Here is a 25,814-nt window from a genome sequence, read left to right as displayed (position 1 = left end):
CTTCCTTGACCAACTACTTAAAAACAAAACAAAACAGTTTCCATAAAGTGTTTTTATTAAAAAAAAATCAAACAAAAATCCCTAATTTATTTCCAAGACTAGGTTAAAACTTTCCAGCTGCATTACATACTGAGCCAGCTGTAGGGACAGGAGGCTGTGGGCTGCTCTGCTGGCTGGCAGTGGGATCAAGCTTCCTGGTGCTGTGGGGACAAATCCTGTGGATACAGAACTGTCCCGTGGCAGGGCCACATCCACCTCCACAGCCCACGGCAGTGCTGATCTCGTGGCTGACAGAGCAGGGGTGCAAATACTTTGAGACCACAGCTCCAAACTCTCCTGTCTGGGTTTCCCCTTACCCTGCTCTTCCTGGTAGGGAGGGCTGGCTGCTTCTCCTGCCCTGGGAAGGCAGGGCTGCTGTGCTTGCCAGGCAGCTGGGGCAGGACCAGGCAGCCTTGGAGGAGAACAAGGCATGTCTGTCCTGTGGGAGCAAAGCTAGAGGTGGTGCAGGAGGGGAGCAGCACACGGGCCAGCTGGTCGTGGCTTCACATTGCCCCTGCCCCCAGGCTGAGCACTGTTAACACTGCTCTGGGGAGGAAGAGGGTGGTGGCAGGAGCACTGAAACTCCTGGGCCTGTCCTGCTCTGAGAGCATCTTCCAAGCTGCTGCTTGAGACATGTGGCTGAGCAACAGAGCCCTGCTTGGCAGGAGGGGAGGCCCTCCCCACCAGAATAATCCCACTCTGCTGGGGCCGTGACGCTCTATACCATAACTGCGATATATCTCTGGTATGTGTTAATTTATAATATACACCGTGTACGTTAATACACAAATCTATGTTTAACTAGTGTTGTCATACAAACTCACAAAAACTAGGAACGTTTCTAAGCTACACTTTTTCTTTCCTTGCCTGCCCTGCTGCAGTGCTGGGTGCTGGTCCTCTCCTCCACATAACCCTGCAGCACTGGTGCCACAGGGAAGTGCAGTGCAAGGGGCTGGCATGTGGGGCTGGCTTCCTCACCAAGCCTCTGCTGTGCCCTGCACTGGTGTGGAGGCAACTGTAAGTGTGGTGGTACTGACATGCCTCATCTGACAGACTTCACCCTACAGATCACATTTTAAATGCTTTTTAGGTACTCTGTTGGCTTCTGAGCTGGATATTTGGTTAAAACCAGGGCTTGTTTACAAAGCAAAGAAAAAAAGGCAGGCAGTAGAAGCTGCCTCAGTTTCCCCTGCTCGAGCAGAGGAAACAGGAATGCTCCTCTACTGCCTGTGCTCACCTCACCACTCGGAGCTGCTCACCGTTTCTAACTAATCTACAGAGGCTGCTCCTCAGAGCGTGTTTTGGGGGGCCAGATTTCAGGTGATGGCTAAAGCGTTTTGGTCTGCATTAAACTGTTTTATTTGAGGGTTATAGGTAATTTATAACCTTGGATTATGAAAGCAGATGCTGTTGGCAAGGAGCTGGGCTGATCCCTGAGTGAAGCAGGGAGCCCGTCGCTTGTGCAGAGTGGCTGGGGGTGCTGAGCAGGGCTGGCCCCCTCAAGGGGCACTGGTGCTCAGCTCCTCAGGGAGAGAGGGGGCCAGCAAAGGCAGTGCTGGGCCAGCAGGGGGAAAGGGAACACTACTCAGTGTGCTGATCCAGCTCCGTGTCCCTAATGGGCTGGAGGAGAGGGAGAGGTTGACACCAGGCAGGAAGGCTCCCCTGCTGTGTTCAACCCAGTGAGCAGATCAGATCTTCCTGGTGTTCAAAAAGCCCTTAGATGTGGAAAGATGAAGCTTCTACTGCTTTAAACCCTGTGGAGGAGCAGGAGTAAAATGAGCCGGTGTGCAGAGTTTGCCAAATGCCCTGCAGCTGGCCTCTTCCCACCCTGTGCACCAGTCTTGTGCTGAGAGAGAAGGGGACCTGCTGCCTCCAGGATTCCAGCCTTTTTGCCTGGCCCTTTTTATGCAGGAATCTCTTGTTCAGGTGGAGCTGCAGAGCCAGGGGGAAGCAGAGCATTGCCTCCTGCTTCTCTATGCCAGCCACAACCAGGAGCCTTCAGCCATAAGCCCTCACACCCCCTCGACATGGTGGCATGAGCTAGGGTTGTGCCCTGGCCTGCACCGATCTCCCTGACTCCCTGCATGAGAAATGCCCCTGCCTGCATCTGAGGAGAGCTGGTGCAGGTACTTACTTCTATGGCTTCTTCAGTGTGTGACTGTTGCTTGGCTTTCTGGAAGAGAAGAGAAGACAGCACTGTCAGCTCCATGCCCTTTGGCCATTGCTCACAGGCAAGCTCACAGCACTGGCATCCAAGCCTTGGTCATGTCTGCACCCCTTACCCATCCACCCCCAGCCTGGGTGTCCCCATGCGTGCTGGGGCACACCAGGCAGCCACATGCTCCTGTCCAGGATCACAGGAAGGCTGGCACATCCAGTGTGCTGCTGCGGGCTGTACCTGCTGCTTGTCCTCCTGGAAATGGTGCTCTCACAGCTCTCCTTGTAGCAGATATCCTGGTGTACCTTGTAGATTCTCCTGGACCTGCACACACAGGGGAGGTGTGAGTGTAGGGAACAAAAGGAACAGATGTGCTTTAAGGAGAGTGAAGGGGAAGTCTGGGTATTTCCTCTATTTCCTTGCAGGCTGCAGTAGCCAGCCTTGGCAGGAATGAGGCTCAGCCTGCTGTGCTGGAGGACCGATCCCAGCCAGGCCTTCGTGCCTCCACCACAGGGAGGCTGGGGCAGAGCAGAGCCCCCCATGCCCTGGCACTGCATCAGGGCTCCCCCAGCCCTCTGCTCACAGATGGAGAGGCAGCCAGGAGCTGGATGGGATCTGCTTCTGTCTGGGGGTCACACACACCAAATCCAACCTTGCTGCCATGTGGGTGGGTAACAGCAGTATGGGGCTGTCACTTCAGCAACACCCTGCCCTGATGCACAGCTGGGGGTGGCCACAGGGGCTGCCAGGCTGCTCAGCCTGCACTGGGGAGGGGGCAACTGCCAGCTGGGGTTGGAGACGGCCTTGTGCTCGCTCTCCCTTCCCCAAAGCCGAGCTGCAGGGAGACATCCCCAGCTCAGAGCACAGGGGAAGGGGGGAGCATAACCTGCAGGCAGTACTCACAGATAGTGGCAGGTGCCTCCTTCCCACACTGGGAATGACCTGGTTTCCGAGTACAGCCGCGTGCACCAGTGTGGCACCTTCTTGCAGGCTGCTTGGGGAATAGGAGAGGGGAGCTATCACTGAGCCCATCCGTGGCCCTGCCTGCCTGTGCCTTGTGGCAAGGGTCTGTGAGACCCCTCTGGCTTCCTGGCCATGCTGGAGGGCTGGCCTCAACACAGCTGACCCACCAGCAGAAGCAGAGCCCCCAGCCTCACACTGCCTATATAAGTCTCTGGGTAAGGCAGGGGCCTGGCTTGCCAGGTAGAGGCAGAGAGCTCAGCCAGGAGCAGAGACCAGACCTGCACTCATCTCCTCAAACTAAAAGCAGAGCCCAGCCCCTCTCTCAGCTGCCAGCATGACACAGATCTCTAGCAAAACCTGGGCACCATGGGAGCCCCTGGCTGCTGGCAGGGTGTGCTGGGTGACCTACATCCTAGGGGACATCCTGTGATAGGGACAGCCACCAGCCTGGCACTGCAGGATGGAGCTTGGCCCTTGGGCACAGCCTGGCACTCACCCAGCTGGCAGACCCGGCCCTTGAAGCCCGGGCGGCAGGCGCAGTGGTAGGACTCATCATCTCGGGTACAGGTGCCTCCATTCCTGCAGGGATTCTTGGAGCAGTTCTGCCCCTCTCCTGCAAAACACGCTCGACCATCAGAGCCCAGGGCCACAGCTCAGCCCTGCCAAGCCCCTGGCATTGCCAGGGTGCTCCCAGGAAGAGCAGGTGCCTGCCATGCCTCCAAGGAGGGCAGGCTGGTGCTGAGCAGGTTGCCTCTGGGGCCAGGGCTGGGTTCCTGCTGCTGTGGGTCTCCCCTGGGACTTACTCTTGCTCTTTGCCTCACGCAGCTGCAGTGCCAGACTGTCCCAGCTGGACACCTCTGTGTTCTCCAGCTTCACTGGAGCCTCTGGCTCTGGACAATGAGAGGATTAAATGTCACCTTTCAGGCCAGAGCCAGACCCAAAGGCAGCCCCTCCAAAGGGATCCAGCCTGCCTGCAGCTTTGGGGCACTGGTCAGGCCTGAGGCAGTGCTTTAGCCCTTCCCAGCTGGCATCCCTAGAATTCGGGTGACACTCTCACTACTCCTGGAAGGGGCTGGGACACAGAGTCCTGGGGAGACAGGGGCAGAACCAGGATGTGCAGTGAGGCCAAGGGCTGCACTCAGGTGTGCCAGGCCCCTTCCCCACCCCATGGTGTGGGGTTTGCAGGTGCTCTAGGGTATCTTGGTTTGGCACTTGGGTTGGTCTCCACTCTTCTGGGGATGGAAAAGGGGGGCTACATCTGGACTAGTGAGAGGTTTCTCACCCAGGCACCTGCCTTGGGTGTGAGGCTGCCCTTAACCATGGGGGCTGAGGTTGCTGGGCAGGCAGGAGCTGCACGGGAGGGCTATGGAGCTACTGCTCAGGCCCCTGCTGCTGCTGGCAGGGAAGAAGGGCAGCCTGCCTCTCATCAGCAAGGGTTGTTCTCTGGGCTCCCCCAGCCAGTCACTCCTCTCCTCAGGCAGGTGTCTAACAAACAGAGCAGATGTTTGCCTGCCCAGGGCCAGTGAGAGGGGTCCACCCTCCTCTCTATCTCCTCCAGCCCTACAGCAGCCTGCCTGGCTGCCACCTCAACTTGCAGGGAGGTGCAGGAAATGGTATTGGATGACAGGAGCAGGACACAAAGGCATGAGAGCACTTACGTGTCTTCACAGTAATGGATTTTCCCAGCGCAGTGCCAAACCTGGCACTGATCCTCCCTCTGCCATCCATCAGCTCCGTGAACCTGGGACAGGAGAGCCATAATGGTACAGGGCACTGCAGGTCCCCCAGGCTCTGTGTGCTGGGGCTCATGGCAGCTGTATAAAGCATTCACTGGTGGCATCAGGCTCTGTGCAAGCCCCATGGGGGAACTGTGTCAGGGTAAGGGGCCTGGCTGAGAACCCCAGTGGATGGGTAAGAGGCTGCATCCCAGCAGGAGCATGGCTTGACCCTGCACACTCCTGGGCATGGAAGTTGGGAGAAGGGACTGGATCAGCCTAGTGCTTGGGCAGAGTGGAAGAGCCAGGAGTGCAGAGGCAGTGCCTACCTGGGGGCTGGTGAGGGCTCCTCAGCTGTGTCATGATCTGCCAGCAGGCGGAGCTCCGGCAGGAAGGCTGGGGGCAGCCGGTTTCGCAGAACCCGGGGGTGCCCAGCTTGGCTCCACCGTCTCTCTGGGGCCCCATCCCTCTGCACTGCAGACCAAAGGATGAGGCTTAATGGAGGCAGTGTCAGCCAGCAACCAACCTCCCAGCCGGTCCCATCATCCCATCCCATCATCCTCAGGCTGCCAGGTGGCACATGGACACTCTCCACACACCGAGGATGTAGGTGCCCATTGCAAAGCTGGAGCTCCGCGTCTGCCATTTGCTAACCCTACAACCTCCATCTCCCATTCCAGTGGACCTGTGTCCTTGTCTCCACAGCCTGCTGCAGACACCCAGTGCTGGGGCAGCAAAGGCTTGTCACTGTTGGCCACCTGGTTTCCACCCCCTACCCCACTTCCCTGTCATCCCATTTCCTCCCTTGTGCTGCAGCAACCCAGCAGAGCCCCGGGAGCACTCACAGGTGCTGACGTAGAGGTGGATGGGTTCACTGTGCACCTGGCCTTGCTCCGTGTTCTGCACAGCTGTCAAGGACAGGTGGTAGCGCTGCCCGGGCAGCAGGTCCCGCACCGTGTAGGACACGAGCTTCCCGTTGGGCACGTAGCGGCTCTTGACGCTCTGAGCGGTGGTGACATTGATGATGTACCCCTCCATGGTGCCAACGGGCGGCTGCTCCCACGCCATGGACACAGAGGTGGCGGTGACGTGGGAGGCAGTGAGGTTTTGTGGGGGGAGAGGCCCTGTGGCAGGCAGGGAATGGGGAGGAAAGTGGTCAGTGCTGGCGTCCCTGAATGGTCGCCACCCTACTCGCTCACATCACCTTACAAGTGTGCCAGGGCCCAGCTTGGCTGGCACTGCCCCAACGAGCCCCAAGCCTGTTCCAGCCATTCCACGGCTGGTTTGAGGGCATGAAATGGCAAAGTTTAAGGGGATGCTCAGCACTAGGTCCTTGCCAAGACAGACAGAGCCTCACTGCATGCTGACACCCAGGTCAGCCCTTGCCTTCTGATTGCCAGACAACGGGATGAACAGTGCTCATACATGGGGCTGGGTTCATGCTGGTCCCAGAGACTGAACAACATTTGGCAGGGGAGGACATGCCAATGTCTTTCCTGGCCTCCCCAGCCCTGCCTGCACACCTCCTACGTGCTGTGCTGGCCAGACAGTCTGGCAGCTCCTACACCTCTCCCTCCCCACAGCTTTCCTGCCAAGCCGGCATGGCAAAGGCAACCTCACTCACTTGTCCACACATGAAAAGGGGCTGTGGCCAGGCTCTCTGAGGGGTGGTCTTCCACTCCCATGCCACTCAGAGTTGTGACATGGATGATGTATCTCTCTCCTGGCTGCAGGTCCCTGTGGAGGAAAAAGATAGGGTGGGAAGGGGTAAGTGAGGCGACCTGAGGGAGCAGAGCCCTGGCACCCAGCAGCACCCCACTCACAGGAAGGTGTACTTGGCCACGCTGCTGTTCAGCTCCACGGTGCGGCCTGCCAGGTCCCCCATCTGGCGGATGGAGACCCTCACCCTACTGACAGTGGAGTGCTGGAGGCGGTGGAGAGCCCATTGCACCGTGATGGCGCTGGCAGTCACATTCGTGATCTCAAAGCCTTCCACCGGACGCGGTCCTGGCCGGAGCAAGCAGAGAGGACTGCGGTCATCGTGGGTCACCCCATCCCTTCCCCACGCACCCCCCAAGGAGGGTGCTGCTGGCACCTCTGGATCACCTTCCCCAGTGGAACAGCTCAGTGCCACCTCTCCCACTGAACTCATGCTCTCCTCTCAGTCTCCAGCACGAGGGAGGCACATCTGTCTGCCCACCCCCAGGGCCTGCTGCTACTCAAAGCACCCCGAGGCTGTCCCCTCTGCCCCAGCCCCCTACCACAATGCCAAAGGGGCTGTAGTGTCCAGGCCCAGCCCTAAGCATAGAATCCTCAAGGCTGGAAGAGACCTAGGAGATCATCCAGTCCAACCATCCTCCCAGCACTGCCACTATAAACCGCAATAAACCTTAAACCACATCACCCAGCACCAGATCCAGATGCTTCCTGAACAGCTCCAGGGATGGTGACTCTACCACCTCCCTGGACATCCTATCCCAATGTTTGACCATCCAAAGAGTGAAAAATTCTTAACTACTATCTAATGTGGATCCCCTGTCTTGGCTTTAGGCCATTTGTTCTTGTTCTCTCTCTGCAGGCATGACAGAAGAAAACAACCTCCACCACATTACAAACTTCTGTAGGGGAGTTTTGGAGAGTGATGAGGTCCCCCTGAGCCTCCTCTTCACAAGGCTAAACAAATCTAGCTCTTTCATACCTCATAAGGTATGTTTTTCTAGACCCTTGACAAGCCTTGTTGCCCTTCTCTGGACATGCTCCAGTGCCTCAATGTCCTTTTTAAAGTGAGGGGCCCAGAACTGAATGCACTGCAGCCTCGACAATGCCAAGTGCAGAGGGATGATCACTTCTCTAGTGCTGCTGGCCACGCTGCTCTTGATACAGGTTAAGATGCCATTGGCCTTAGCCATTTGGGCACTCTGTTGGCTCGCGTTCAGCCTGCTGTCAACCAGCACCCCCAAGTCCCCTTCTGTTGAGAGCTCTTGAGCCACTCCTCCCCCAGCCTGGAGCTGCAGCAGGCTGCTGTGACCCAAGTACAGGACTCAACACTTGGCCTTATTGAACATCATGGTGTTGTCTGCAGCCCTTTGAGTGTGCCAAGGTCTCTCTGCAGAGCCTTCCTACCCTCAAACTTGAGATCAACACTTCCATCCAACTTGGTGTTGTATACAAATTTACTGAGGCTACACAAAATCCCTAGGTCCAGAACATCAGTAAATATGTTAAACAGGACCAGCCCCAAACCGAGCCCTGAAGAACCCCACTAGCAGCTGCTAAGTCCATGGGGTCAAGTGGCCATCCTGACCCCAGCATCCAGCCATGGCTTGAGGCCACAAGAGATGCTGTGCCCAGCATTACGCTGCCATCTCTTCCCCTGGGCTTCACTTGGTCTCAACCTGCTGTGGGAGATGGGGCTTTACCACCACCATACTCCTCTCCTCAGAGGCCATCTGCTTTCCTAATTCTCTCCATCCTGTTTGCATTTGATTTCCACACATGCCTGCCCTAAGAAGTGGGATCAAATTTTCTCTGCCTGTCCATGCCCCAGAGGCATCACTGTACCCCTTCCTCCACCTGTGCAGCAGAGGTCCCTGACAGCCCCTGCCCTTGCTGCCATGCTCCCACTCCAAGCCCAGCAGTATGGCAGGGTGACTGGTCCACAGGATTGCAGAAGCCCCACTGCCTCCCTGGCATGGCGGCTCCTCATACTCTCCTGGGCACAGTAACAAGGAGCAGAACAGCCTGGCCCCAGTGAACAGGGTTCAGGAGCAATCCCCACTGCAAGCTGCCTTACAACCCCTGGACAGGGTGAGCCACAGGGTGTCAGGCCTTTTACTCACAGCATAGAAAACAGCGATTCTCTGTGCCAAGCATTTTCCAGAGGCCCCCAGCTGGATTTTAGGATCTGTACCAGCAAACCTGCCAGGTTTGATACCATGCTGGAGCTGGTGGCAGGCTGGAGGTGGCAGTACAAACCCTGGCACCTGCAGGGGCCGCACACGCTCACGACCGTGATCCCCCTGGGGACGCTACTCACTAGTGCGCGTGGTGAGCATGACGGGCCTGCTGATATCATTCTTGTTGTTCACGTTGCGTTTGACTGAAAAGACAGAAATATTGTAGGCTCTGCCGGAGGTTAGTGCCCGCAATTGGTGGGCAGAACGACTTCGGTCCACAAAATCTGTCCTGCGGTAAGAGCCGTCGAGGGATACGTACGTCACGGCGTAGCCGTCAATGAGTTGCCTGGCAGCTGCGTCCTCAGGTGGGTGCCAAGAAATCAACACACCAGTGTCCTCCACCCTTTCCACCTTTAATGAGGTTGGTGGCAGCAATTCTTCAGGGTGTGTGCAAAAGCAAAGGGGAGAGGTAATGCCATGAATCTTTAGAGAACAGACCCTGTCAGCAAGCGGCAGAACAGCGGCGATAAGAGGACAAGGTCCTCGCTTGTCTCACTCGGCACATCTGGCAGGGGCTCTCTGGGTGTAAGTCACTCCTGGCTCAGTGGGCACAGGAGGAGCCAGGGCGCCAGGAGCATTCCCTGGTATCACTGGTGGCCAAGAACTTGCCACTGCGGGATGGGGCGAGGGGTTTGGGGGAGGCCAGTGCCAAGAGGCTTCCCTCGGATGCCTCTGCCTCCCCTCCTGAGGGCATCCGAGGGATTGCCGTTGCTGCGGGGGAAATCTGTCCCCCATGTCCTGGTGCCTGCCAAGCTCAGCACCTGCGGCAGCGACTCAGCATGCCAGCACCCACCCATGGCATTGGAGGGGCATGGGCAGCCCTACGCAAGGTGAGCCCCCAGCCCTGCCTGCCTCAAGGAGTGCTGCTGGTCCCGGATGGTGTGGAGCCCCTCGTGGGCGGTGGGCACTGCCAGGCTGGCGTCAAGCCCCACATCACGTCCTGGTGCCGCTGCTGAGGGCCTTTACCTTTTTCGCAGTTCTTGCCTGTGTAGCTGACTTTGCAGGTGCAGCTGTGGGTGCCATTGCTGGGCAGGCAGTAGCCTCTGCTCCCACAGGGGCTGGAGAAGCACGGGTCACTGGCTGTGGGAGAGGTGCCAGTTTGGCAGTGTCAGCAATGCCGCTGACCCCGGGGCTACCCTGCGCTGCCCTGCCTGCCTCACCTGTCTCACAGTGGTAGCCGAAGAATCCCTCTGGGCACACGCAGAGGTAGGAGCCCCCGTAGCTCTCACACTCCCCTCCATTTCGGCAAGGGTCTGACTCACAGGCATCCACTTCTGGAGCGGGGAGAAGGCCGACAGTGAACAATGCCAGCAGCCAGCTCCCAGCTGCCATGAACAAGCAAGAGCAACAGACCCCTGAGGGGGCAGATGGGCAGAAGCACAGCCCAGAGTTTGGCACAGCTGGGCTGGACACTGAAACCTGCACTGTCCACCTTGGTGCCCACATCCCCAGGAAGGGGTGGACACCTTGCAAAGAGAGTCTGTCACTGGTGGACACTTCATTCCTTGCTCCCTCCCCAGCAGAGCGGTTTCAGCTCTGCTCCAAAACTACAGGTAAGGAGGTGCAACAGTGAGCAGCTAGGTGACGGCTTGGGGTCAAGGTGTCCAAGACAGTAACCAGCCACCTGGCATGGTGCCAGCCCTAGCAGTGTCCTGATGGCCACAGTCCAGCCTCCCACTGACCCATAAAGAGAGAGGCCCTACCTGTCTCACACTGGGTCCCCAGGAAGCCCTCGGGACAGTAGCAAGCAAAGGACCCAGGGAGGTCTTGGCAGGTCCCGCTGTTCTTGCAGGGCTCCGACTGGCACTCGTCAACATCTGGGGTCCAGTGGAAGAAAAGCACCAGTTCAGCACAGATGGCTGGTGGCTACGGACAGAAGCTTGGAGAGGCAGCACTCCTCCCACAGGGCTTGGACCCTTCCCATGTCATCTGCTTCCCCAAGCCCAGTGGCCAGGAACATCCCTGCTCCTGGATGCCCACTGCCTCAGGCCTGCCCCTGAAGAACATGGTATGGGATATTCCTTCAGGGACACCTGGGAACAACTGGCAGTGTGGGGCTGTGCCAAGAGATCCATCCCACAGGGTGCCTGTGTCATGTTCCCTCATCTAACTTCCAACAGCCCACCTTCTCCTACCACTGTCCTCTGCCAGATCCCAGGGAACTGGGCTGGAGCCACCTGCCAGTCTCACCACCTTCCATGCTGCCCATTGTCCCCAAACAGGAGTAGCATCTCCCTGGTGGAAAATCCTACACTTGGCTGTGAGTCCTGGGAGAGAAGCCCTTACCTCAGGCTGATCAAGCACACACAACTCCTGGCAACCTAGCTCCTTGCAATGGAGTTAGCAATCCACCGGGGCTTTCCCAAGGGTGGGAGGGTGAGGAAAGGACTGTGACAGTCCTGGAGCATGCCTGGCGTGGTCTCTTACCCAGCTCGCAGTGGTAGCCAGTGTAACCTGGCTCACACAAGCACAGGAAGGAAGAGACACGATCCTTGCACTGGCCACCATTCAGGCAGGGCTGCGACTGGCACTCATCAATCTCTAAAGGCATTTGAGCAAGGGAGAGACATAAGTACAAGACAGGGATTCCAGGGGAGGAGGCAGCAGACAACTGGAGTACATGTCCTAGGGTCACCAAACCATGGTTGTGACCACGGGCCACGGGGATGGTGTCCCAGGGCTTGCCCACTCCCCAGAATTCCTCACCATCACATTCGGGGGGATCGCTCCAGACACCTGGCACACGGCAGACACGGGGATGGTTGTGCTGGCTGAGGATGTAGCCTAGCTCACACTGGTATTCAGCCAGTGAGCCCACCTTGGTGGAGTTGAAAGAAGCCTGGGCATGCTTCACCTCACTGGGGATGCCACAGTCGACCTCTGTGGAGAGACAGGGGATGAATGGGGCCCACAGAAGAGCCCCAAGTCCCCAGTCAGCAGAGGAAGTGCAAGGCCCTTACCAAACTGGCAGTGCTTCCCTACATAGCCCACGGAACAGGTGCAAGCATAGCCCCCGCCAAGGTCCTTGCAGGTAGCCCCATTCTCACAGGGGCTAAGAAAGCAAGGGGAGAGCACTGGAAGAAAAGCAGAGCAAGGAATGAAACCAGAGCCGGCCCCCTTCCCCTTCCAGCAGGGCACAAGGAAGAGTTGCAGGAAAGGGGACTCAAAGCAAGCAGCAAGCTCCCAACAGTCAGGTCCATCATCCCCCCAGGTAGTGGCACACCCTCCTCAAACCTACCAGTCTCGCAGTGCCGGCCAGTGTAGCCTGGGGGACAGTCACACTTGTACTTGCCGATGTAGTGGAAACAGGTGCCTCCATTCTGGCAGGGCCCCGAGGCACAGGGGTCTGGCTTACCTGGGGACAGAAGGCGGGCGTGAGCCTGGTGGGGCAGCTGCCACCTCTCCTCCCTGCGGGGGCCGGGGGCTGTACCGATCTCGCAGTGCTTGCCGGTGAAGCGGTAGGGGCAGGTGCAGTGGTACTCGCCATCCGCCTCCCTGCAGGTGCCCCCGTTGCGGCAGGGCCCCGTGCTGCAGAGCCGAGGCTTGGCTGCAGAGAGAGCCCAGAGCGGGGTCACCCAGAGCCGCTGCCTCCCAGCAGCACCCCAGCACCCCTCGCTGCGGGAAGCCTGACTGCATCCTGGTCCAGCAAGCACAAAAACTACACCCGTGCAGACGTGTACTGGGGCCTTGGGAGCCAACAGGTGCATGATGCTGGGAGACAGCTGGCTGCTCCCAAGGGTGGAAGTTGTGGATGCAAATAAAAAACATCAACACTGATGGTGTTGTACAGAAAACAATTGGATCTGCTGCTACGATTGTTGGGTGTCATGAAGGAAGTCCTTCAATCCCTCCCTCTTCCCTGTAGGATGGGATGGGAAAACCTGCACCAACTTCCAGCTCTGCAAGGAACTGTTCATCTCCCAAGAAGGTCCAAGCCCTTCTTCCAACCTCTGCCAGGTGCTGGGGCCACAGGGAGCACTGTGGAGGTACCTTTCTCGCAGTGCATGCCAAGGAAGCCTTGAGGACACTCGCAGATGTACGAGTCATCGTGAACGTTGCAGGACCCCCCATTCAAGCAGGGCTCTGAGTCACAGGGGGATGGCATCGCTGCGGAGCCAAACACAGGGCATCACCGAGGATATATGGCCAGGGGTACAAGGGCAGCTTCCCCTGAGGTGAGGTGAGGGCACCCCCTGCTCACCCCCACCCCGGGGCTGTGCCTGCATCCCCATGGGGTCTTACTGTGGTTGGTGCCGTAGGTGGTGTGGCAGACACAGAGGTAGCTCCCGCCATACTCCATGCAGTACCCACCGTCCGGGCACTGCGTGTTCATGTTGCAGGGTGTCGTGGTGACTTCTGCAAACACATGGCCAGTGTCAGCCTCTTTCAGTCAGTGGCAGGAGGACACCCAGATGGAAACAGGAGTCTCCTAACTTTGCAGGGTCCAATGAGACAGGACAGATCCTCTGGCACAGACAGTGCAAATGGCAATGCCCAGCCTGGATGCTCAGTGAGCTTCAGCAAGGAAGTGCACAAAGGCCTTGACTCCCTCTGCACCCATGGGAGCTGGGCTGAGGCAAAGGCTGGGAGAGGCACTGCTCAAAGTGGGAGCAATGGAGGTGGAAGCATTGCCATCTCACCAGGTGACAATATTTCCAGGTTCAAATTCAGTGTGTCCCTCTGGCACTGTGCTAGGCCCAGGCATAGGCAATGCCCCCTTGCTGACCCACAGGCTGCCTGACTCAAGCACCTTTGAGGGAATGAAAACACTAGGCAAGAAGCTTTCACTTACCAAATTCACAGAGGAGACCAAAAAACCCTGGAAGGCACTGGCAGACGGTGACGTTCCCCTCCAGACAACTGCCCCCATTACGACACTCACAGCCCTCAGAGAGCTCTGCAAGAGAGGAAACAGGAGCTTCCCAGGACCTCTCCTGCTTGTGGGCTGGGACAGACAAACGGCCTTGCCAGATGCCACTCACAGGGGAAGTTCAGGTGGGCAGCAGCCCTGAGGCCCTCAGACACACAGGCACAGCCTCCTCCAGGAGGACAGACCTTCTGCTCAATCCCAGAACCCTGAACAGGTTCTCTGGGGCTGCTGCTTCTCCCTCTTATGAGCATGAAAGCTCCCCTTGACATGCTGCACCCCACTATCAAGTCCCCTTGGCTGTACTCACGGTCTCGACAGTCCTGTCCAGTGTAGCCCTCCTGGCACTCGCAGACATAGCCCTGCTCGGTCTCCAGACAGCTGCCTGCGTTCTGGCACGGCTGGGAGAGGCAGGCACCGGGCATGCGGGGCCCACCTGTGGGGAATGGGGAGCCTGAGCTGGAGAGGTCCAGTTTGGGGCTGGAATACCCTCTGTCCCAGGGATCCTGCCGGAGGTTCCAGCACGGTCAAGCAGCTCCACACAAAGGTGTTCCCTACTGGCAGCACCATGGCTGCTCTGCACATGCCAACCACCAGTTTCAACAGTGCCTATGACTAACACAGCCCCTTTGCAGCCATTTGTCCATTCCTGCCCAGTGCCCCTGAGTGCAGTCCCCATGCCAGGCTGGTCGAGGCACAACCTCACGCACCGTACTGGCAGTTGTTGCCATAATAACCCGGGGAGCAGGTGCAGATATAGCGGCCAGGGCGGATGTAGTTGCACGTCTGCCGGTTCTGGCAACTCCGGTCCTCGCAGGAAGATGAATCTGGTAAGGGGAAAGCAAGGAAGTGAGCAGGAGGAGAGCCTGGGCCACGATGGCCAGCAGAATATAGGGCACACAGTTCCTGCTGTGGGTGACGCTGGGGCACAAGCACCTGTCTCGCAGCGCTGTCCCACAAAGGGCTCCAGGCACACACAGGTGTAGTTATCGACCAGGTCAATGCAGTGCCCGCCATTCAGGCATGGGCTGGACTCACATTCATTCACCTCTGCAAAGGGAAGCCAGGAAAGGTTGTCAGGTCATTTGTGGGCACACCCAGCTCACCTGGTGCTTCCCTCCCAGCCTGGATGATGCTCAGGTTTTCCCCTCCAAAAATTACATCCAGGAATGAAGCTGACTGGGAAGGAAGCTTGCCAAGGTATGAAATGTCACCATCTCCATCCCATACCTGTTTCTGTCACCCACCTGTTTGGCAGTCCTCCCCTGTGTACCCTGATTGGCACAAGCATGCTGCTGTCCTGTTAACCACCTGGCAACTCCCACCGTTCTGGCACACCCTGTTCTCACACGGTGATTCTGCTGCAGAAGAGCATAAAAATAAACCAGAGGGACAGGGGTGTCAGCCTAGGCACAGGACCAGCACATGGCACCCTCTACACATGGTGATACCAGGCCTAGGCAGAGCATGGACTGGAGGCACCCATGCACCTTCTGTCAGGGAGGGGACAATGGTCATGTGCCCAGCCATGACTGTTCCCAAAACCTGTCCTTAGGCAGCTCAGCTCATTCATCCCCCCACACCTCCTGGAAGTCAGTATGCTCTGCTGGGCATTTCTCCCTCCTTTCCTTCCGCCCCCACAAGTCAACTCCCTTCTTGCCTTTTCCACTGGTGCGGCAGCTTGCTGGGAGCCAAATGCTTTGGCGGCACTTCCACTGGCAGGCAGAGGCCAGCAGTGGGGGAAACCTGCAACCACGGCCCCTGCCAGGGACTGGGAGGGTCTCCCCTGACTTTGAAGAACTTAGGACTAAAGCATCACCTGCAAAAGCAGGGCCTGCAAGGCTTGTTTGAGTACTGGCTGCCAGCTTTTCTGGCTAAGGGAGTGGTGGTGGAAGAGTGCTGGCAGCAGTGCTGAGCGAAGCCCTCAGAGGAGTCAGCAGAAGGAAAGGCTCGTGGCCAGAGAAAAGTTTCTTTTGCCTGAAGCAAGCTGAAATCCAAGTTGGCTGTCACAAACTGCTAGAGCCCAGCAGCTACTGCAGGAGCCCTGGTCTGGAGAGCCCTCCCAAGAGCAGAAGTGCCCCCCCAAGCCTGGGGTCTCTGCTTTTCAAGTTCTGCACTGCTCACCAATTTCGCAGTAGTTGCCTCTGAAGCCTGGCGGGCACCTGCAGGTGAACCTGCCGGCACCGTTGAGGCAGGTGGCTCCATTCTGACATGGGTGGGAGAGGCACTCATCCACATCTGAAACAGAGCCCCGGGTGGGGACAGGAGCTCAGGGCGAGGACAGACACACTGCCAGCAGGCAGCAGTGACACCAAGAGCTAGACCTGCTCCCTGCAGCAAAGTGCTCACCAACATGGCACCTCTTCCCAGTAAAACCGGCCAGGCAGGAGCAGGTGTAAGAGGGGTTCCCTGTGATGCAGTCCTCAATACACTTCCCCCCATTCAGGCAGGGCCGCAGTGTCAGGCAGACAGAGGCTGTGGGAACAGGCAGTGATCCCTGTCAGCCCCCACCCTGGCAGGGCTCACCTGCCACCTTCCAGCCACACCTGGGTCTTCCCCTGCACCCGCCCAGCTCCCTGGGGTGCTTGGGGAGCCCGTGGGGCTGCCTGCCTGATGGTGGGGCAGGGGCTGCTCCTTGTGGGCTCCCCTGGGATGGGGCAGTTTTACTCCTCCTGTGCAAGGGGGAGATGCTGCACAGGTCTGCAGCCTGGCTATGGGGCGGTCTGCTCCACTGCCTGAGAGGACATGAACATGCCCTCACTTATTCAGGGCAGAGGGAAAGGGGACGGGAGAGCCCATGTACAGAAAATCCACCGATAACGCAAGACACACAGATCACGAGTGGGAAAACACGGCCAGGGGGAAGTGGGGATGAGGAACCGGAGACCAACAGCTCTGTGGGGGATGTGCCAGGACCCCTAGAGTTGGGAACATGGACCAGGCCCTGGCAACCTAACCCACATGGCAGGCTGGCATTCATCAGCCCTCCATTCGGCTCAGTCCAACGTTTGAGGACTGATGGACCTATGCACCCCCCAGGGGTGCTGGCCCCTCATGCCCTGCCTGGCATTGGGCTGGCAGGGGCCCAACTGTGTGCATCACCTCCTCCCCAGCCTCCCTCATCACTCCCCGCAGGCTTCTTTAAACTAAGAACTCTTCCTCCCCTTCCCATTTGCTCTCCCAGCCGTTCCCAGCCCCAGGGCAACTGCAGCTGGTGCTGAAGACAGTCCCCGCATAGCTGCCTCCCCTCCCTCCCCAAAGCCCTTCCAGACATCTCTTCCACCCCGCGGAGGTGGGGGTTGAGGCAGGGAAAGGTGGGGCTGGAGAACAGTGTGGGGTTGGGTTGGGAGTTAAGTAAACCTAACTGCTGTCCTCTTACTTGTATTGCTGCAGCCCCCCACTTGCACCTGGGCATCATCGATTCTGAACACCCAGCGCCCGGGGATACCCACATTTGTCGTCATCTCCACGTCAGCGATGTCATCGGTGCGGGATCCGGGGATGTTGAAGTAGCGCTTTCCATCACCGGCGTTAAAACCTGCCTGGAAGGACAAAGGCAGAGAGTAAAGAGACATCACTAATGCATGGGAAAAGGCAGCTGGAGCACCTGGACTCATCTCTCTTGTCATGCGACACCACTGGTGGCACCACTCGGACCAACTTTCCCTTTTCACATGCCACAGGCTAGCATTCAATCCTGTTCACGTGACAGGACAACAGGGTGGACACTTGGCCTGCTCAGGCCCTTCTTGGGAATTCAAATCCCATTTGCTTCCTCTCCACCTGCAGCATCCTGCCTGCTGCTGGCTGGCAAGCAGAGAGCCAAGCATGGATCAACTGTCGTTAAATCCACACATCCAAGTGGGTACTGGGGTTTTGCGGGTGCGGGTGTTGGTTTTTTTTCCCTTTAACACAACAACACACACAGGGATGAAATAAAACTACAAGCAAAAGCTGTGCTAGCCGTGGCAGCTGCTCTTAAAGGCTGAGGTTAGGAAGGAAAAGGGACTATGAAGCAGCAGCCAAGGCAAAGATCTGTGGTTTTGGGATAACAAAGCCCCCTGTATGGTCTCAGCTTTGGGAGCCAGAGCACACACAGATATTTAAGAACTCTGAAGAAGAAAAAAAAAAACAAGCAGGGGGAGATTTTCCACCTCGAAGAAACCCAAACAGGAGCCATGAGCTCACAAGGCAGATGTGCTACCCAGGCACCCCAGGGGCTGCATTTGCCACTTACCTGTGCTGCGATGCCACCGAGCCCAGCAAAGTCCCCCCCACTGCTGGCGTGCATACCCGTGGTCCAGGTGATGGACTCATAGTTAAAGATGGTGAAGGAAAGCTTGCCATCCGTGATGAGGACAATCTGGAAAGTGTTTACCTGCAGCAGGGAGGGGAGGAAAGCAGTGAGGGACAATGAACCAGTCCTAAAATAAAGTGACAGAAACGACATTCAGCAAAGGGGTGTTCCCTTGAACACCAGTTCCTCCTCTATGAGCAAGGGCATTAGAGTTTAATTATTTTTAATCCTAAATTGTGATCCTGAGCTAGAACAGCTCAGAGGAATGGGAAAAATGAGGGAAAACATGGATATTGAGGATCTGGAAGGCAATAAGTGTCTCCCTATTGCCCAAGAAGGCTGATGATGTAAAGCCTCCACATGGCACAAAGAGGAGGGTTTGGTATTGCTAGCCCAACATTACTCTGTCACAGCAAGGTATGATGACGGAGCCATCATGGTCAACTGAGCTCTGCTGACAGCTCTGTGCCAAGTGGAAGGTCTGGCACCACACTGAAGGCACACAGGTGGGGTGGCTGCTTTGCCTCAGCTACTCACTGGTGAAAATGAGTTGCCCCCAAAGAAGGTGACTCGGTACCAGGTTGCAATGAAGACCCACTGCGCAGAAAACCCTGGGAACTCAGGGAAATACTGGGCAATGTCCCTGCTCGCTCTGTCCAAGATGGGCTGCTCGGTGCTCTCTCGGTAATATATTTCACCTGCCCGCCGATTATCCACATCTGCCCAGAAAGCAGCAACCACACGCCGGTCCTTGGAGATGGGAAAGGCCACCGGCGTGAACTGAGACACCTCCTTCAGGAATGAGATGATCCCATTGTTATTTACCTGCAGAAAGGAAGGGAAAGAAACGGGTGGCCACAGTTGACTCCTGCTGCCAGCAGGAATCCATGTTTTAGAGGTGCTTTCCATTTCATCTTTCTCTCCCCCTCCCCTTTCTACAAATATTGGAGCGCTTCCCCTTCCTGTCCTTAGAAGCAGAGACGTGCCTCAGCACCCACAACACCCCCAGCCCCCCGCCCCAGCCGCCTGCTCACTGGAGCGCGGCTGTGGGCCACTGCCCGAACAAACCCAGCCCTGTTCTCCAGGCCAGGGAAAGGGGAACAGCTGCAAAAACTGCAGGAGCCTGCGCATAAAACAAACAGTGCCCGGCGCGTGAGGCCAGCTCACGGCACTGCTCTTGGCAGGGGAGAGGGCCTGAGCTCGCTCCCCAGTCTCACGGCTCACAGGCAGCCCATGGGGATGGACTCTACTGGCAGGGGGGCTGTGGGCACTGGCCCAGGGTGGGAGGACCCTTGCTCCATCCATCCATCCATCCATCCATCCATCCATCCATCCATCATCAGTATGCACAGCACTCCGGGTGTGCCAATGGGCTCTTGATCCCCAGGTGACCAAGCACAGCCACGCCATGCAAAGCCCCCGGTGCTTCAGCAGGCTGCTCTCATTAAAGTGTGGGATGTCAGACCCCCAGTGTGAGATACTTCAAGCTGTTCCTCAGCACTAACTAATTGGGGCAATTAGAGTTCTGGGATGCCTGGCCCATGGATGCGTGGCAGAGGCAGCCTGAGAGCAAGGAAGGAAACTGGAACTAGTGGATGTTGCTGCCTGGAGTGCTACTTCCCAATGTAGGGATGCAGTGGGAAATGAGGAAGGTAAAGAAACCCCCTGCCTGAACAGGGATCAAAGGGAAATGCTCTTATCCTGAGCTCCCAAATTCCCTGGAGGAGACCCTGCCAGCACTCTGCCACAGCACCATGACCAGCAATCCAGTCAGCTCCAAGCCACTCTGTTCCCCAGCCCACAAGCAACCGTGGGACAGGCAGGAATACACAGACTGCAGCCAAGCTCTCCAGGCAGGATGCAAAAGGGGTCCTGGTACAGGCAAGAGGCTCTCAACTGGAGAGAGCAACTCTGGCACGCAGGCAGGCAGTGGTGTCACACTCGTGTGCCAAGAAGGTGCTGGGAGCCGGCACCCCCAGGAGCCATGTGGAAGCCAGAATCCCTTCACCCCAGCTGCCAGCACACCCAGGCACAGGGGGCTGAGCTGGGATGGCCTTGTGCAGTCCCTGGGGGAGGTCCCCAGTCCCTGAGGAGGGTTCATAGCCCCTCCATTTGAACACAGGGCAGTCCTTACTGTGACTAAGGGAAAGAGGATTCTGTTTTCCCAAAGCCTCTGTAACCCCACTGTGTCCACAGAGGAACATTCTTCCCTTGATTAAAGCAAGATGGGAAAGAACCAGAGCCAAGAAGGGCTTTTTTTTTGTTGTTGCTGGTTTTTGTGAAGGAGGAGGGGGGTGGTTGGAGGCAGCCCTTGAGAACGGAGGTTTCCAGGTGAACTCAGCCCTGTGCCAGTCCCCCTGGACAGCAGCTCCCTGGGGAGGAGGGCTGATGCCACATGGACTTCTGTGCTGGGGGCAGGCAAGCTGGCCCTGCAGAGCCGTGGGGGTTTAGCTCAGGGAAAGGGGATGTACTGTCCTCTGATCCCTGCAGCCCCTCCAAGACCTAGAGCCACACTGTGGATCCTCTATGGCACAACCGTCATGTCACCTCGCTTCTCCCAGCCCCTCCTATCCTTCCACGGTGGCTCAAGCCCCAAGCCTGCATCCCTCCCACCCAATGGCAGGGCTGGTGCTTTGATCAGGGGAAAAACACGACCAGGAAGGACCAAGAACCCCCTGCACTGAGCCAAGGCAGTGGAATGGTACATGAGCCCAGCTCTGGGATGGCATCAGGGCAACGCTCAGCCCTCTCCTCTGCCACTGGGTCTGGGCCATCATTAAGCCCAGAGCAAACCAGGGAGATGGGATCAGGACACTGAAGGATTCACTGTGCCAGGTGGAAACCAGCATGGGAAGCCCAAATCTCACTTCTGGATGCAAGACAGCACCACCCAAAAGAGTCCATGGACAGCCAGGCGCTTGGGCTTGCCCCTCTGGCCACAGCTACAGGGGACATGATGGGCCAGGCATGATTTGAGTTCTTTGCCACAGTCCCCTCCCGGTGGCTTAGGGATTGCAAGGGAGTGTGTCACCAGTAGTGCCAGCAGCCCAGTGGGCGCAGGGAAAGGCAAGGGAATCGGATGTACAGAGTGCACAGCCCAAAGTGCAGCTGTCTTTATTGTACATCACACCCAGAGCCCACCAACCCCCCTTTGCTGCAGCAAAGGCCACCACGCTAGGGCTGTAACACACCAACTCTGGGCTCTTGCCCACCAGATGTATCCAGCTCCCTGCTGCGGGATCCCCCAGCGTGTCACCAAGCCAGTCCCACAGGGTGTGGGTACGCATGCAACACCGGCTCCAGCCAGGGCTAAGTCCAGGCTCCCCAGCGTGGGTGGGAGCATTCCCAAGGCAGTGGGGCCAGGATCCTCGCTGGGGACCCCCACACTGAGCCAGGGGTCCTGCATGCCCCCCAGGCCCAGGGCCCACTGCGCCATCCTCGGCACACCGCTACTCCTCTGATGCCTCCCGTTAGATGGGGACCACCTGATGGCCCCCAAGGAAACTCGGATTCATCCAAGCAGGACAGGAAAGAGGAAATAAGGGAAAGGGAAGAGGAAGAAATAAACAGAAAAGAGGCAATTAGAGGGAGGGAAAAAGCGGGATAGGAGGAAATAAATAAGAGGGAGCGAACAGGAGGAAACACGCAGAAGTCAGTGGAAATTACTCACATAGAGGCCGGTGTGCCCCGCACCAAAGAAGGGGAAGGGGATGGAGAGGGGCCGGAGCTCGGAGCCGCCGTCGTCCTGCTTCCGCGTGGCGGCGTCGCCCTGGGCCGGCCCGAAGGGGTAGAAGTCGCCCAGCGGCACCTCCCCAGCGGCCCACAGCCACTCGCCCAGTGCCACCAGCACGGCCCAGCCTGCCAGGACCTGCATGGCCGCCGGCAACGCCGCTCGCCTCTCACGGGGGCACCAGCCACGGAAGCATGGCGGGGGCGGGGCAGGGCGGGGCGGGGCGGGACGGCCGCGGAGGGGCACGGGGAGGCGGTGGCTGCCGCTGCCCTGGCCGGGGCCGGGAGCCGGAGCCGGGAGCCGGGAGCCGGGAGCGGCGCTGCCCGCTCCTGAGGCTCCTGAGGCCCCTCAGCCCCAGCGCGCCCCGAGCGCCCTCACACCGCCGGCCGCGCCCCCGCGCCTCATTTGCATAGCGGGGTGTGGCCGGCCAATGGGCGCGCGGCGCGCGGGGGGCGGGGCCGGGGGCGGGCTCCCCGCGGAGCGCGAGCGGCGGGGGTCCCCCCGTGCCGCCCAAAAACCACGCGTGGGCACAGAGCCCCCTCCGTGCCCAGCCGCGGCCCCTTAAAACACGGGCCTGGACGAGGAAAGTAAAAAACAGTGAAGGAGAAAAAAAACCTCAGTAATTTCCCTTTTTCCCCCTGTTTTTTTGGCTTTTTTTTCCCCTCCTCCTTCTCCTCCCCCCCGCGCTTTTTTTTTTTCTTTTTTTTTCTTTTTTTTTTTTTTTCAGGTGCTAAAAATATTATCAGGAAATTCTTTTCAGGAATGCCGTGTTTTAGGTTACGCTCCAAGCTCAAGGGCTTCTTTGTCTTTACTGGAGGAAAAAAAAAAACCCCAAAGCAAAACAAACACACCCACCCTACATTTATTATCGGGAAATGGTTTGACTGGGAGAGGCTGAGCTCCCAGGAAAGGTGAGGGCTACTCCCCACTAAAAGCACCAATGGTTCTGAATAATTATCAACTCATGATGGGTCGCAAAGCTGGATCCCAAGAGCAGCCTGACTCCTGGAATGCCAGTGCATCAACCAGTGGTCCAGGACCACACGTCCCCCCAGCAGGCAGCCCTGTCTGAGCCCTACTGCTGATCCCAGAGAGCTGACACTATCACTTTAAAAATCTCTTGGAAGCAAATGTTAAAGGGAAAGGAGGGAGAAAAAAAAAAAGAGAGAGAAATCCAAAATAAATAAGCAGCCACATCCGGATTTCTCCCCTAGGATGCTAATAAAGGTTTTATGGGTTTGATACGAATTACCCTCCCTGGCCATTCATCGCTGATTTTCTGGAAGGCATTAGGCTGCACAGCCCGGCTGAGGTGGGATGCAGAGGGGGCACTGCCAACCTCCCCCACAGCCAGCCTGTGGCTCTGCCATGCCAGACACCCATCGCTTTAGGGGAGTGACCGTGGGACCATGTTGCCATCACCGTCTACCATCTTACACCCACCACAATGAGCCCTGTGCTCCCAAATCCCATCTCCTGGCCCTGCCATGCCCTGCCAGGCCTGCCACAAGCTCAGCTTCCAAGGAACACAGGGATGTTGTGGCAGAACCTGCCCCTCCTCCAGGACCAGCCCCACAGGGCCATCCTGGGCTTCTCCTGGTAGGTTTTACCTCGAGAGAGGGGAAGGGCAGCCATCCCAAGAGTGAGGGGAGGATTTTCTTCCAGGCAGGCTTTGCACAGGAAAGCATCACCACATTCCCCCCATGTTGTCCAGCCCAGCTCCCCGGGACGTTAAATTGGAAGCAGTAAATGGAGCAGGGAGAACAGCTGTGGGCCCCAGCTGCAGACATTTCCTCTGGGCCTGGAGCTGGAGCCAGTGCAAAGCTGGGCTCTGTGCTGAGAATGCTGGGGGGAGTGTGGGGGAAAGCAGCCCTTTCTGCACGGCATCTGGCCAAGCTCTGTCCTCCACCACCCACTCCATCTCCAGCCACAGATGCCCCGTTCTGCCTCCACCTTTATGGTGCCCAGCCCTTTGATGGCCACCAAAACTCAGCCAGGATCTGCCCCACCCATCCCAGGGGGTGGTTCTGGTGAGGCTGTGGAGGGGATGCTGCAGGTCCCAGGGACTGTCATCCCACCTTCAGCTGGAGATGATCCCCAGTGAAGAACCACCTCCAGGAGGGAGAGGTGGAGGCAGAGATCCTTCTTCTGACCCCAAGCCTGTCTCCACCTGGCATCACGGTTTCAGGGCTGCCCCAAATCCACAGGGAGTCACCCCCTGGTTCCTCCTGGCCACTGCTCACAGCCCCACAGTGGAGCCCACTACCTCCCACAAAAGGCAGCTCTAGAAAGCACTGGGAAAGAGCACGAAACCCTTCCCACCCCCCACCCGTCAGTGCTTGGGGGACGGGACATGTGGAAGGGGCCTGGGGAGCTATTAATGATCCAGAGCGCATTCAGCACGGATGCTTTCAGGCAGAGGGGACTGCAGGTCAGCACATGGTTTGGATTTGGCTCTCTCCTCCCTTCCAGCTAATTGGGCCAAGCCCAGAGAGCGTTCCCTGTAGATGCCAAACACGTGTGTGGCACAAGCATCACCTCCTGTGGGGGAGAATTAGTCCTGGAAGCTCCCTCCCCAGGGTGGGAGAGGCAGCTAGGTAGACCAGGGAGGTGTGTGGGTGTTTGAGGGGAGCTGAGGTTTAAGGAAAGGGTTTGAACTCGTTATCTGGCCCAGGCTCAAAGAATGCAGCAACACAGATCACGTGCATGGATGTGGGTGGTGGGAAGGGGCTGGAGGGTAGCCAGGAGGATGGAGGTTACTGCAACACCCAGCTCCCACTCCCCCAAACCCCCAGCAACGCCTGCCTCCACCCCACAGGGCCAGGAACAGGGTGGAATCTCTTCCCCTCTCCCATCCTGTCACCTCCTCCTGCCACCCTGGACCCTTCTGAACCCCACGGCCCAGGCATCTGGTGGCCACGTGTCATCTGGGCTGTGGTGGCAGGGACATTGCTGGGTTGCAGTTGTGTTCCCTCCCTGCTCCTAGCGGAGTCCCAAACGAGCAGAAGGACATGGACCCGGGGGGTCGCAGGTGCTGCTCCCCTGGGAAGCTCAGGGCTGCTCCCTGGGGACACAGAAAAGAGCCCAAGGCTCTTGCCCCACCACTGCAGAGGCAGGTTTTGAAACGCTGAGGGTGCTTCTGGCTCTGGAGGGATGGGGATGCTATCAGGGAGTGCCCCAGCAACCCAGCAGCACCAGGAGTCACCCTGTCACTCCCCACACCAGTCCCTGGCCTCACCACACATCTCAGGGGAGGACAGGGACACAGCACTTCACCCAAGGATATCTCCAGCTCCTGAGGCAGTCCCAGTGCAGGAACAGTGCCAAAACCAGGACATGAAGCAGAAACCAGATCCTGGTGAAGTCCTACCCCTGGCTGAGGCTCCTGCAGCAGGCAGCTGGGTTAATGGAAGTGAAAGCCAACCCACCACCAGTTTTAATGAAGATTTCAAGCCTGTTGTGAAGCCACATTGGCAAGTGTGGCATCACACAGGGCTGGGGCTGGCCACGGGCACCTCCAGCATTGCAGCAGAGCATCGGGAAGCAACGCTGGGTTTCCCAATCCAGCTGAAAGCTCCTCGGATGTTCTGCCGCTTTGATTATTTGACAGACCATGTTTTTTAAATTATTCTTGTATAAATATTTACGCATTTTTACAAGAACCATGCTTTGAGCAACAGGCCACGGCAGATGAAGGGCCAGAGGGGAGGGGGCTGGATGCTGGGTTGCTCCATCCCTTTCTGCAGGGCAGCTGGGGGTTCGGCAGGGATGCAGGGCAGCGCCGGGCGCTGACAGCACATCCCCACCGCCCCCGATCCGCCTTTCCCCGCACTCCCGGCAATCCCCCCCCCGGGAACGGGACCCAGCCAAACACGGACCGGCCCGAGCCAAACCGCCTGCACGGGAATGCACGGGAATACCGGGAGTGCACGGGACTACCGGGAGTACACAGGAGTACCGGGAATACCGGGAGTACACGGGAGTACCGGGAGTACACGAGAGTACCGGGAGTACACGGGAATACATGGGAGCACACGGGAATACTGGGAATATACGGGAATACACGGGAATACCGGGAATACCAGGAAT

The 25,814-nt window shown here is 57.9% G+C and overlaps 1 protein-coding gene across 2 annotated transcripts; it reads right to left on the bottom strand.

The window, feature by feature from the left end:
* Window positions 1-37: 37 nt before the first annotated feature.
* On the bottom strand, window positions 38-21,914 carry SNED1 (sushi, nidogen and EGF like domains 1). Of its 2 annotated transcripts, XM_021547034.2 has the most exons (33): window positions 21,666-21,914; window positions 18,533-18,820; window positions 17,936-18,076; window positions 17,078-17,240; window positions 16,048-16,173; window positions 15,823-15,936; window positions 14,946-15,059; window positions 14,635-14,748; window positions 14,409-14,525; window positions 14,009-14,134; window positions 13,624-13,728; window positions 13,074-13,187; window positions 12,822-12,938; window positions 12,262-12,378; window positions 12,070-12,186; window positions 11,792-11,905; window positions 11,538-11,711; window positions 11,259-11,372; window positions 10,535-10,648; window positions 9,992-10,105; window positions 9,798-9,911; window positions 8,912-9,208; window positions 6,699-6,882; window positions 6,500-6,612; window positions 5,721-5,999; window positions 5,205-5,349; window positions 4,819-4,901; window positions 3,964-4,050; window positions 3,657-3,773; window positions 3,101-3,188; window positions 2,438-2,521; window positions 2,174-2,212; window positions 38-1,793 (listed from the first exon to the last, which is right to left on the bottom strand). In XM_021547034.2, the coding sequence occupies exons 1-32, from the start codon at window positions 21,867-21,869 to the stop codon at window positions 2,176-2,178; spliced, it is 4,335 nt and encodes a 1,444-aa protein (XP_021402709.2). In that variant the 5' UTR covers window positions 21,870-21,914; the 3' UTR covers window positions 38-1,793; window positions 2,174-2,175. The 2 variants fall into 2 exon arrangements, with proteins under 2 accessions (XP_021402709.2, XP_021402711.2); XM_021547036.2 differs by lacking the exon at window positions 3,101-3,188 and having other exon boundaries at window positions 21,666-21,913.
* Window positions 21,915-25,814: the final 3,900 nt, after the last annotated feature.

Source organism: Lonchura striata, chromosome 10 (assembly GCF_046129695.1).
Source record: "Lonchura striata isolate bLonStr1 chromosome 10, bLonStr1.mat, whole genome shotgun sequence".
NCBI lineage: Eukaryota > Metazoa > Chordata > Aves > Passeriformes > Estrildidae > Lonchura > Lonchura striata.
This window is presented reverse-complemented; position numbering and strand designations above follow the sequence as displayed.